The sequence below is a fragment of the Oncorhynchus keta genome, chromosome 10 (assembly GCF_023373465.1).
Source record: "Oncorhynchus keta strain PuntledgeMale-10-30-2019 chromosome 10, Oket_V2, whole genome shotgun sequence".
Classification (NCBI taxonomy): domain Eukaryota; kingdom Metazoa; phylum Chordata; class Actinopteri; order Salmoniformes; family Salmonidae; genus Oncorhynchus; species Oncorhynchus keta.
In genome coordinates, this window is record NC_068430.1 from 77,184,258 (window position 1) to 77,197,447 (window position 13,190).

General features: G+C 46.2%; 2 protein-coding genes across 5 annotated transcripts in view; both read left to right on the forward strand.

The window, feature by feature from the left end:
• Positions 1–13,190, forward strand: part of lcor (ligand dependent nuclear receptor corepressor) — a 103,479-nt gene that overhangs the window by 25,573 nt on the left and 64,716 nt on the right. The window lies entirely within an intron of this gene.
• On the forward strand, positions 10,542–11,811 carry LOC127932415 (uncharacterized). 3 transcript variants are annotated; one of them, XM_052528041.1, is made up of 3 exons: positions 10,542–11,300; positions 11,362–11,422; positions 11,545–11,811. In XM_052528041.1, the coding sequence occupies exons 1-3, from the start codon at positions 10,637–10,639 to the stop codon at positions 11,729–11,731; spliced, it is 912 nt and encodes a 303-aa protein (XP_052384001.1). In that variant the 5' UTR covers positions 10,542–10,636; the 3' UTR covers positions 11,732–11,811. The 3 variants fall into 3 exon arrangements, 1 of the variants encoding a protein (XP_052384001.1); XR_008145216.1 differs by having other exon boundaries at positions 10,542–10,995; positions 11,362–11,811; XR_008145217.1 differs by having other exon boundaries at positions 10,679–10,751; positions 11,362–11,811.

Consider the following 13,190-nt stretch of genomic DNA (forward strand, 5'->3'; position numbering starts at 1 on the left):
TGGGATGGGAGCAATCTGATCAGACAGAGGGGAGAGAGACAGGCGCTCTATTACAGCTTTGGAGAGGTCAGTGTGTGTGGGATGGGAACAATCTGATCAGACAGAGAGGGAGAGAGACAGGCGCTCTATTGCAGCTTTGGAGAGGTCAGTGTGTGGGATGGGAACAATCTGATCAGACAGAGGGGGAGAGAGACAGGCGCTCTATTGCAGCTTTGGAGAGGTCAGTGTGTGGGATGGGAGCAATCTGATCAGACAGAGGGGAGAGAGACAGGCGCTCTATTACAGCTTTGGAGAGGTCAGTGTGTGGGATGTGAACAATCTGATCAGACAGAGGGGAGAGAGACAGGCGCTCTATTGCAGCTTTGGAGAGGTCAGTGTGTGGGATGGGAGCAATCTGATCAGACAGAGGGGGAGAGAGACAGGCGCTCTATTACAGCTTTGGAGAGGTCAGTGTGTGGGATGTGAACAATCTGATCAGACAGAGGGGAGAGAGACAGGCGCTCTATTACAGCTTTGGAGAGGTCAGTGTGTGGGATGTGAACAATCTGATCAGACAGAGGGGAGAGAGACAGGCGCTCTATTGCAGCTTTGGAGAGGTCAGTGTGTGTGGGATGGGAACAATCTGAGCAGACAGAGGGGAGAGAGACAGGCGCTCTATTGCAGCTTTGGGGGGTCAGTGTGTGTGGGATGGGAACAATCTGATCAGACAGAGGGGGAGAGAGACAGGCGCTCTATTGCAGCTTTGGAGAGGTCAGTGTGTGTGGGATGGGAACAATCTGAGCAGACAGAGGGGAGAGAGACAGGCGCTCTATTGCAGCTTTGGGGGGTCAGTGTGTGTGGGATGGGAACAATCTGATCAGACAGAGGGGGAGAGAGACAGGCGCTCTATTGCAGCTTTGGAGAGGTCAGTGTGTGTGGGATGGGAACAATCTGATCAGACAGAGGGGAGAGAGACAGGCGCTCTATTGCAGCTTTGGGGGGTCAGTGTGTGTGGGATGGGAACAATCTGATCAGACAGAGGGGGAGAGAGACAGGCGCTCTATTGCAGCTTTGGAGAGGTCAGTGTGTGGGATGGGAACAATCTGATCAGACAGAGGGGGAGAGACAGGCGCTCTATTGCAGCTTTGGGGGGTCAGTGTGTGTGGGATGGGAACAATCTGATCAGACAGAGGGGGAGAGAGACAGGCGCTCTATTGCAGCTTTGGGGGGTCAGTGTGTGTGGGATGGGAACAATCTGATCAGACAGAGAGGGAGAGAGACAGGCGCTCTATTGCAGCTTTGGGGGGTCAGTGTGTGTGGGATGGGAACAATCTGATCAGACAGAGGGGGAGAGAGACAGGCGCTCTATTGCAGCTTTGGAGGGTCAGTGTGTGTGGGTTGGGAACAATCTGAGCAGACAGAGAGGGAGAGATACAGAACGACAAGGTAACGGTAGCCAAGGCAACACGGCTACAAGTAAGACTTGCTAACTTGTAGCAGCAACGATGTTGTTTAGCATCCCGTATAACAGTCTGTCTTAACTGGAGTAGCCTAGACCAGTGGTTCCCATCGGGGATACTTGAGAAGACTGATGAGACCACAGGGAGACTGGTGAAAGGTACATGAGAGGTAGTCCGGGCAGAGCAACATTCAGCTGGTGGTACAGTAACCGTAAAAGGTTAGGAACGACTGGTCTAGAGAAGCTAGATAATTGAGGCCACAGGCTACACTTTCTCCCCAGCCCCATTCAGATAGAACTACCATCTGTCTACCTGTTGGTTGCCCGTTGTAGCCTACTCCTTCTATTCCTGCTTACTCCTGCTTACTCCTTCTACTCCTTCTACTCCTTCTACTCCTTCTTACTCCTTCTTACTCCTTCTACTCCTTCTACTCCTTCTACTCCTTCTACTCCTTCTACTCCTTCTTACTCCTTCTACTCCTTCTACTCCTTCTTACTCCTTCTACTCCTTCTACTCCTTCTACTCCTCCTTACTCCTTCTACTCCTCCTTACTCCTTCTACTCCTCCTACTCCTCCTACTCCTTCTACTCCTTCTACTCCTTCTACTCCTTCTACTCCTTCTTACTCCTTCTTACTCCTTCTTACTCCTCCTTACTCCTTCTACTCCTTCTTACTCCTTCTACTCCTTACTCCTTCTTACTCCTTCTTACTCCTTCTTACTCCTTCTACTCCTTCTACTCCTCCTTACTCCTTCTACTCCTCCTTACTCCTTCTTACTCCTTCTACTCCTTCTTACTCCTTCTACTCCTTCTTACTCCTTCTACCTTCTAACCTTTTACTCCTTCTACTCCTTCTACTCCTTCTACTCCTTCTACTCCTTCTTACTCCTTCTTACTCCTTCTACTCCTTCTTACTCCTTCTACTCCTTCTTACTCCTTCTTACTCCTTCTACTCCTTCTTACTCCTTCTTACTCCTTCTTACTCCTTCTTACTCCTTCTACTCCTTCTACTCCTTTTACTCCTTCTTACTCCTTCTACTCCTTCTACTCCTTCTTACTCCTTCTTACTCCTTCTTACTCCTTCTTACTCCTTCTACTCCTTCTACTCCTTCTTACTCCTTCTTACTCCTTTTACTCCTTCTTACTCCTTCTACTCCTTCTTACTCCTTCTACTCCTTCTTACTCCTTCTACTCCTTCTACTCCTTCTACTCCTTCTACTCCTTCTACTCCTTCTTACTCCTTCTTACTCCTTCTTACTCCTTCTACTCCTTCTTACTCCTTCTTACTCCTTCTACTCCTTCTACTCCTTCTACTCCTTCTTACTCCTTCTTACTCCTTCTACTCCTTCTTACTCCTTCTTACTCCTTCTTACTCCTTCTTACTCCTTCTACTCCTTCTACTCCTTCTTACTCCTTCTTACTCCTTCTTACTCCTTCTACTCCTTCTACTCCTTCTTACTCCTTCTACTCCTTTTACTCCTTCTACTCCTTCTTACTCCTTCTATCCTTCTACTCCTTTTACTCCTTCTACTCCTCCTTACTCCTTCTACTCCTTCTACTCCTTCTTACTCATTTTTACTCCTTCTTACTCCTTCTTACTCCTTCTTACTCCTTCTACTCCTTCTTACTCCTTCTTACTCCTTCTACTCCTTCTACTCCTTCTACTCCTTCTTACTCCTTTACTCCTTCTTACTCCTTCTTACTCCTTCTACTCCTTCTTACTCCTTTTACTCCTTCTTACTCCTTCTTACTCCTTCTTACTCCTTCTCATTTCACTAGCTTTTTAATTCAGTCATTTTAATTCCGTCTTGCATTGCGTTGGTGAACTCTCAGTCCACTTGCTACACGTTGAGCCTCTCTGACGCTTTGATTGGCCACCGTAAACAACCCGCTACGCACGTGGAGGCTGCCAGGCGGCTGACGGTATTTTTACGTGGCGTTCACCTTTAAAACGGTTGTTTTATTAAATGAATCATTTGAAATGTCATGGTGCAGTTCCTTCAGGAAGTATTCAAACCCCTTGACTTATTCCACAGTGTTACAGCCTGAATTCAACATGGATTGAATACATTTGTTTCTCTCTACCCCATCTACACACAATGCCCCATAATGCAATGTTTTTACATTTATTTTGCAAAATGTATTGAAAATGAAATACAGAAATCTCATTTACATAAGTATTCACACCTCTGAGTCAATACAGCACATGCTAGAATCACCTTTGGCAGCAATTACGGCTGTAATTTAATTTGAAATGAAGTTGTAGACATTTCTAAAACCAGAATTCCACTTTGACATTATGGGGTCTTGTGTGTTGGCCGACGACACAACATGTAAATTAAATCAATTTTAAAGTCTGTCTGTAACACAACAACGTGATGAAGTGGAGGGGTGTGAATACTTCCTGAAGGTTCTGTACATCCTGGTATGTAACAGTCACGTGTAGATCTTCATTTTAAAGTCTGTCTGTAACACAACAACGTGATGAAGTGGAGGGGTGTGAATACTTCCTGAAGGTTCTGTACATCCTGGTATGTAACAGTCACGTGTAGATCTTCATTTTAAAGTCTGTCTGTAACACAACAACGTGATGAAGTGGAGGGGTGTGAATACTTCCTGAAGGTTCTGTACATCCTGGTATGTAACAGTCACGTGTAGATCTTCATTTTAAAGTCCGTCTGTAACACAACAACGTGATGAAGTGGAGGGGTGTGAATACTTCCTGAAGGTTCTGTACATCCTGGTATGTAACAGTCACGTGTAGATCTTCATTTTAAAGTCTGTCTGTAACACAACAACGTGATGAAGTGGAGGGGTGTGAATACTTCCTGAAGGTTCTGTACATCCTGGTATGTAACAGTCACGTGTATATCTTCATTTTAACTCATAAAAATCCGATCCGGTGTTAAAATAGTTGTTATTTTTGTCTCGCAGAAATCAATACTCACACAAGTATTTGAATACTAATGTCTGTTTGGATAATTAGCCATGCACATCCCGTGTGTGTGTGTGTGTGTGTGTGTGTGTGTGTGTGTGTGTGTGTGTGTGTGTGTGTGTGAAAAGTGATGTTGCTTAGCCTTAGACTGCATACTACCCTAGCTGACTGTAGTAACATGGTGTCCATTGTTCTTTCTCACAAGTCATAGGATGTTCTGGGAGTTGGGTTCCACCTGTGAATACCGATAACACATGTCCAAATGATGGATATATGGATGAAATATGTTTATGTTTGAGGACAACACTCACAAACAAACACGCCCGCACACACACAGTGTTTCGTTCTGTTTGTTTGCTGACGGTGACTGGCAGAGAGAGGCATCTCAAGTCCCATGCTGAATCCCTGAAGACGCCTAGTAAACAGTCTTGCAGATCACACATTTTTTTTTACTAAAGGCCTGTATGCTAATGATGAGTCTTAATCCCAGTCAGACTTTAATTAAATAAACGTCATCTATGTCTTTGTATATCATATCCCCCACCCGATGCACACACCTCCCTCACTGGAATTTGTTCTCTCTCTCTGTGTCTCTCTCTCTGTCTCTCTCTCTCTCTCTCTGTGTCTCTGTCTCTGTCTCTCTCTGTCTCTCTGTGTCTCTCTCTGTCTCTCTCTGTCTCTCTCTGTCTCTCTCTGTGTCTCTCTGTGTCTCTCTCTGTGTCTCTGTGTCTCTCTGTCTCTCTGTCTCTCTGTCTCTGTGTCTCTCTGTGTGTGTGTGGTTGAAAGGCTTTCCTGTCTTTACTGAACGTCTCTAGTTGAGACTCTCCAGTCTTCTGGTAAAACACAGGGTTTCTTCTAGCAGGGGAGCTCGATGGTTTAATACAGCTATTATTTCTGTGTGACTAAAAGCCTCCAACCTCTCAAAACACGTAATGACCCCTCACTCTAACGGCCTCTATGGCCAAATTGGAGGTACATTATCTAACTTAGGGTTCTCTCTTTGTTTGTGTGCTTATAGCTGTGTTTGTAATTGCTAGAGTGACTCTGATTAGATTTTATTTTTAAATGTTGTTCAGAGTTAAGGGCTGACTATTATGTTATACTTTTTTAAAGTAGTTTGTGTTTATAATTTTGAGAAAGAAAGAGAAAGTAGAGAGCGAAAAAAGAAAGTAGAGAAACAGACAGGAAGAGATTGAAAGAGGGGGATGTCGGTCCTCTTAGCAGCTGTAGCACAGAGAACAAAGAGCCAGATGTTTCACTGGATGTATACATCTGAAGCATCCGGTTGGCGTTTCCACTCACTACCAAATATGGTGATGAGAGGAAGCCCAGTGGCCGGCATTGGTAGAAGGCACAAAATCGATTTAGGCAGAAATCAATTTTTTTCTGTCTGCCTGTCTGCCTGCCTGTCTGCCTGCCTGTCTGCCTGTCTGCCTGTCTGCCTGTCTGCCTGCCTGTCTGTCTACCTGCCTGGTCTATCTGCCTGGTCTGCCTGTCTGCCTGTCTGCCATTCTGCTGTCTACCTGTCTGCCTGTCTGTAAGGAGCTCCTGCCTGTCTGCCTGTCTGTAAGGAGCTCCTGCCTGTCTGCCTGTCTGCCTGTCTGCCTGTCTGTAAGGAGCTCCCTGCCTGTCTGCCTGTCTGCCTGTCTGCCTGTCTGTAAGGAGCTCCCTGCCTGTCTGTCTGTCTGCCTGCCTGTCTGCCTGTCTGTAAGGAGCTCCCTGCCTGTCTGCCTGTCTGCCTGTCTGTCTGCCTGCCTGTCTGCCTGTCTGTAAGGAGCTCCCTGCCTGTCTGCCTGTCTGCCTGCCTGTCTGCCTGTCTGTAAGGAGCTCCCTGCCTGTCTGCCTGTCTGCCTGTCTGCCTGTCTGTAAGGAGCTCCCTGCCTGTCTGTCTGCCTGTCTGCCTGTCTGTAAGGAGCTCCCTGCCTGTCTGCCTGTCTGTCTGCCTGCCTGTCTGCCTGTCTGTAAGGAGCTCCTGCCTGTCTGCCTGTCTGCCTGCCTGTCTGCCTGTCTGTAAGGAGCTCCCTGCCTGTCTGCCTGTCTGCCTGTCTGCCTGCCTGTCTGTAAGGAGCTCCCTGCCTGTCTGCCTGTCTGCCTGTCTGTAAGGAGCTCCTGCCTGCCTGTCTGTCTGTCTGCCTGTCTGTAAGGAGCTCCCTGCCTGTCTGCCTGTCTGCCTGCCTGTCTGCCTGTCTGTAAGGAGCTCCTGCCTGTCTGCCTGTCTGCCTGTCTGCCTGTCTGCCTGCCTGTCTGCCTGTCTGTAAGGAGCTCCCTGCCTGTCTGCCTGTCTGCCTGTCTGTAAGGAGCTCCCTGCCTGCCTGTCTGTCTGTCTGCCTGTCTGTAAGGAGCTCCCTGCCTGTCTGCCTGTCTGCCTGTCTGTAAGGAGCTCCCTGCCTGCCTGTCTGCCTGTCTGCCTGTCTGTAAGGAGCTCCCTGCCTGGGAATGATGTCTTTGTCTGGCTAATGACAATTAGCAACTTCATGTGAAAACATATAATAACAGGAGAGAAGAGCAGACACACATACAGAAGTGAGAAAGCAAACAGTATGTGTGTCTCTGTGACGGTTTGTCATGGCTTCCTTTGTTTTGGGAGGCAGAGAATGGTAGCACATTTCTGTGTGTGTGTGTGTGTGTGTGTGTGTGTTAAGGTTGATGATTCTGCTCACCTCTCCATATGTCTCAAGACGATGTGAAACCTAAAAGCTGAATCATGTGATCTCTGAATGTCTCCTTTCTCTCTCCATAGAAGACCACACTGACCTATTGATCAAACCAATACATTCAATGAAATGCTAATATGAAAAACTAGCCTGAAGTTATCAAATGACTTACAATCGTTTCAAGTGTATAAAGGTTGTGTTCGCGGTGTTACAAAGAAATCCATACATGTGACGGTCCATGTGACGGTCCATGTGATGGTCCATGTGATGGTCCATGTGACGGTCCATGTGACGGTTCATGTGATGGTCCATGTGATGGTTCATGTGATGGTCCATGTGACGGTCCATGTGACGGTCCATGTGACGGTCCATGTGACGGTTCATGTGACGGTTCATGTGACGGTTCATGTGACGGTCCATGTGACGGTTCATGTGACGGTTCATGTGATGGTTCATGTGACGGTCCATGTGACGGTCCATGTGACGGTCCATGTGACGGTTCATGTGACGGTCCATGTGACGGTTCATGTGACGGTCCATGTGACGGTCCATGTGACGGTCCATGTGACGGTTCATGTGACGGTTCATGTGACGGTCCATGTGACGGTCCATGTGACGGTCCATGTGACGGTTCATGTGACGGTTCATGTGACGGTCCATGTGACGGTTCATGCCCTAGTGTTCTCTATCTGCCTCTCACCTCTCACCTATCGGAATCTCTGGTGTCTGTGGTATTTAAATGTAGATGTTTTTAATTCTTGGGCTTTTCTCTGGACGCTCCACTGCTGTGTGACATCGGTATCAACACACAGTGTCATTTACCCACCCTGGCTTCAGGCGGGATTACAGCCCCATTCAAAATGCCACCTTCCATTTCCAAATCTCCTATAATTATAGCTTAATTCTTAGCTAGTGAAAACCAAGCCTTCGAGTTGCTTATTCCGTGTCTCTCTTTCTCTCCCTCCACATCTCTCTCCCTTACTCTCCCTCCATATCTCTCTCCCTTACTCTCCCTCCATATCTCTCTCCCTTACTCTCCCTCCATATCTCTCTCCCTTACTCTCCCTCCATATCTCTCTCCCGTACTCTCCCTCCATATCTCTCTCCCTCCATATCTCTCTCCCTCCATATCTCTCTCCTCCATATCTCTCTCCCTTACTCTCCCTCCATATCTCTCTCCCTTACTCTCCCTCCATATCTCTCTCCTCCATATCTCTCTCCCTCCATATCTCTCTCCCTCCATATCTCTCTCCCGTACTCTCCCTCCATATCTCTCTCCCTTACTCTCCCTCCATATCCCTCTCCCCGACTCAGCCCTCCATATCTCTCTCCCACTCTCCCTCCATATCTCTCTCCCGTATCTCCCTCCATATCTCTCTCCCGTACTCTCCCTCCATATCTCTCTCCCGTACTCACCCTCCATATCCCTCTCCCGTACTCTCCCTCCATATCTCTCTCCCTCCAGTACTCTCTCCTCCATATCTCTCTCCCTTACTCTCCCTCCATATCTCTCTCCCGTACTCTCCCTCCATATCTCTCTCCCGTACTCTCCCTCCATATCTCTCTCCCCTGTACTCTCCCTCCATATCTCTCTCCCGTACTCTCCCTCCATATCTCTCTCCCGTACTCTCCCTCCATATCTCTCTCCCGTACTCTCCCTCCATATCTCTCTCCCGTACTCTCCCTCCATATCTCTCTCCCGTACTCTCCCTCCATATCTCTCTCCCCTACTCTCCCTCCATATCTCTCTCCCTCTACTCTCCCTCCATATCTCTCTCCCGTACTCTCCCTCCATATCTCTCTCCCGTACTCTCCCTCCATATCTCTCTCCCGTACTCACCCTCCATATCTCTCTCCCGTACTCACCCTCCATATCTCTCTCCCGTACTCACCCTCCATATCTCTCTCCCGTACTCACCCTCCATATCTCTCTCCCGTACTCACCCTCCATATCTCTCTCCCGTACTCTCCCTCCATATCTCTCTCCCTTACTCTCCCTCCATATCTCTCTCCTCCATATCTCTCTCCCTTACTCTCCCCTCCATATCTCTCTCCCGTACTCTCCCTCCATATCTCTCTCCCGTACTCTCCCTCCATATCTCTCTCCCGTACTCTCCCTCCATATCTCTCTCCCGTACTCTCCCTCCATATCTCTCTCTTACTCTCCCTCCATATCTCTCTCCCTTACTCTCCCTTCATATTTCTCTCCCTCCATATCTCTCTCTTACTCTCCATCCATATCTCTCTCCCTTACTCTCCCTCCATATTTCTCTCCCTTACTCTCCCTTCATATCTCTCTCCCTCCATATCTCTCTCCCTTACTCTCCCTCCATATCTCTCTCTTACTCTCCATCCATATCTCTCTCCCTTACTCTCCCTTCATATTTCTCTCCCTTACTCTCCCTCCATATCTCTCTCCCTCCATATCTCTCTCCCTTACTCTCCCTCCATATCTCTCTCCCGTACTCTCCCTCCATATCTCTCTCCCTTACTCTCCCTCCATATCTCTCTCCCTTACTCTCCCTCCATATCTCTCTCCCTTACTCTCCCTCCATATCTCTCTCCCTTACTCTCCCTCCATATCTCTCTCCCGTACTCTCCCTCCATATCTCTCTCTTACTCTCCTTCATATCTCTCTCCCTTCATATCTCTCTCCCTTCATATCTCTCTCCCATACTCTCCCTCCATATCTCTCTCCCGTACTCTCTCTCCCCCGTACTCTCCCTCCATATCTCTCTCCCTTACTCTCCCTCCATATCTCTCTCCCGTACTCTCTCTCCCTTACTCTCCCTCCATATCTCTCTCCCGTACTCTCCCTCCATATCTCTCTCCCGTACTCTCCCTCCATATCTCTCTCTTACTCTCCCTTCATATCTCTCTCCCTTCATATCTCTCTCCCTTCATATCTCTCTCCCATCATATCTCTCCCGTACTCTCTCTCCCGTACTCTCCCTCCATATCTCTCTCCCATACTCTCCCTCCATATCTCTCTCCCGTACTCTCTCTCCCGTACTCTCCCTCCATATCTCTCTCCCTTTCTCTCCCTCCATATCTCTCTCCCTTACTCTCCTCTCCCTCCATATCTCTCTCCCTTACTCTCCTCTCCCTCCATATCTCTCTCCCGTACTCTCTTTCATATGATATATATTGTTATTTTCTGTGAAGCTTCACATTTCTTTGTCTTGTCACAAGTCTCTGACAGGCTCCACAATGTGGCTCTATCACCTAACATTGAACATTTAGCCATAAGCAAGCTAGAGAAAACATTATCTTCGAGCTTAGCACTGTTGATGAATTGAAACATTTTCTATCTCCCAGTGTAACTGACAATAATACAACGGCTCCTATAGAAACCTTACATTCAAAAAGAGATATTCAACTCCATGTTTTTTTTTAAGTTGTAAAAAGGGGAGAGCTCATGGCAGTGTCCCAAACGAATGTAGAACACTACGTTACATACCAGCCCTATGGACCCTGGTCAAGTGTAGAGCACTACATAGGGAATGGGGTGGCAATTGTGATGCGCACATGAACTCTCCACCTCTGCAGCTGTAAAGAATAATATCTATATTTGTGTGTCTTTCTGTCGGTTCTGCTCACCAATGTGTCATGGAGCTTGATTGGCGCCTTTCTCACTACTTTCTATCCCGTTCTGTTTCAGAGGTGGTCTCCATTATGTTCTGTTCCTTTTTCACTACTTTCTATTCCGTTATCTGTTTCAGAGGTGGTCTCCATTATGTTCTGTTCCTTTTTCACTACTTTCTATCCCGTTATCTGTTTCAGAGGTGGTCTCCATTATGTTCTGTTCCTTTTTCACTACTTTCTATCCCGTTATCTGTTTCAGAGGTGGTCTCCATTATGTTCTGTTCCTTTTTCACTACTTTCTATCCCGTTATCTGTTTCAGAGGTGGTCTCCATTATGTTCTGTTCCTTTTTCACTACTTTCTATTCCGTTATCTGTTTCAGAGGTGGTCTCCATTATGTTCTGTTCCTTTTTCACTACTTTCTATCCCGTTATCTGTTTCAGAGGTGGTCTCCATTATGTTCTGTTCCTTTTTCACTACTTTCTATCCCGTTATCTGTTTCAGAGGTGGTCTCCATTATGTTCTGTTCCTTTTTCACTACTTTCTATCCCGTTATCTGTTTCAGAGGTGGTCTCCATTATGTTCTGTTCCTTTTTCACTACTTTCTATCCCGTTATCTGTTTCAGAGGTGGTCTCCATTATGTTCTGTTCCTTTTTCACTACTTTCTATTCCGTTATCTGTTTCAGAGGTGGTCTCCATTATGTTCTGTTCCTTTTTCACTACTTTCTATCCCGTTATCTGTTTCAGAGGTGGTCTCCATTATGTTCTGTTCCTTTTTCACTACTTTCTATTCCGTTATCTGTTTCAGAGGTGGTCTCCATTATGTTCTGTTCCTTTTTCACTACTTTCTATCCCGTTATCTGTTTCAGAGGTGGTCTCCATTATGTTCTGTTCCTTTTTCACTACTTTCTATCCCGTTATCTGTTTCAGAGGTGGTCTCCATTATGTTCTGTTCCTTTTTCACTACTTTCTATTCCGTTATCTGTTTCAGAGGTGGTCTCCATTATGTTCTGTTCCTTTTTCACTACTTTCTATCCCGTTATCTGTTTCAGAGGTGGTCTCCATTATGTTCTGTTCCTTGTCTGCATTGGGATATTTGTCTGTTGTGTTCAGATGTAGATTCTTCATTTTATTTAGTTTGCTACAGCAGGAAAATAATCCTGCAGCAACAGGCAATGTTCATTATGATGTGGATTATAATTAATGGACATTTCTTGTAGGGGTTGATACATTTTACATTGGGGCAAATCAATTCTAAAGTTTGCAATTTCCACTTTAAAATGTCAGAGGCCTTTTTTAAACGTCGAAATCCGCGAGAAGTTTGCATTTCCTGCCGTGCAGGAACGTTCTCCGCAACAAGACAGTGATCAAATGAAGATCCTACATCTGTGTGTGAAATCCTTCTGAGGAAAGGTGTCTTGAAGAAGTAGGCTAAGAGAGGGAACCGGAACATTCTTTGTATTGTTCAGTAGTTGTTGCGATGTGTAGACCTGAAGTATTCAGTTGTCAATAGTCTCGACCTCTCTTTCTACCACCTAAGGTTTTAAAAGAAAATCTGTCTTTTCAGCAAAATTAAATAAATAAAGATTACATGTAAAAAACAGCAGCCCCGCCGCTTGTTCTGGTATGAAGCTGAGAGACGGGAAATGTAACCACTCTCTCAGATTCCTACACAGCGCTCCAGATGGAAGACACGGAGGAGGATAGATTATTTCTGTCCTCCGAGGCTCTCCTGACCTCTCCTTATGCTAGCCTCACAACCCAGCCACCTGAATACAGCTTTATTACTGTAAACAGAACAGCCTTTCGTGTGTCTGACCTTCTCCCCCCCCCCCCCAAAAAAATGATAATGCCTGCTATGGGGGGAATAAACGTAGATGCGTAGATACTAGATAGACTATTGTTTAGGAGTTTTGTCCTCTTGAAATAACTTGATCTAGATTACATTTATATTTAAGTCATTTAGCAGACGCTCTTATCCAGAGCGACTTACAAATTGGTGCATTCACCTTATGACATCCAGTAGAATAGTCACTTTAAAATAGTGCATCTAAATCTTAAAGGGGGGTGAGAAGGATTACTTATCCTATCCTAGGTGTTACAGATCTGTCTGTGAAGCCCCTGTGAGTGTTCGGCTTTATAGTTGTGCTATATATATTTGCTGCTTACTATCCAAGTCAAACCTTGCCTCTGGCTTAATTAACATGCAATAAAAGCTTAACCCTCCCCTCCTTAATACATATCCTCCCTATCCATCAGCATTATATCAGCCTCTCGTGAGCTGAATATGCTCCTCCTGTACTCCTGGATGTATTTGGGGATTGTTAACTGACTGAAAGCTCCCCTGGGTGGCCAAGGTCCTGCCAGCTTAAATTGGATGTACTTCTGCTCTCCACTACTACTACTACTACTACTACTACTACTACTGCTATGACTACTACTACTACTACTACTACTATTACTACTACTATGACTACTACTACTATGACTACTACTACTACTACTACTACTACTACTACTACTACTATGACTACTACTACTACTACTACTACTACTACTACTACTACTACTATTACTA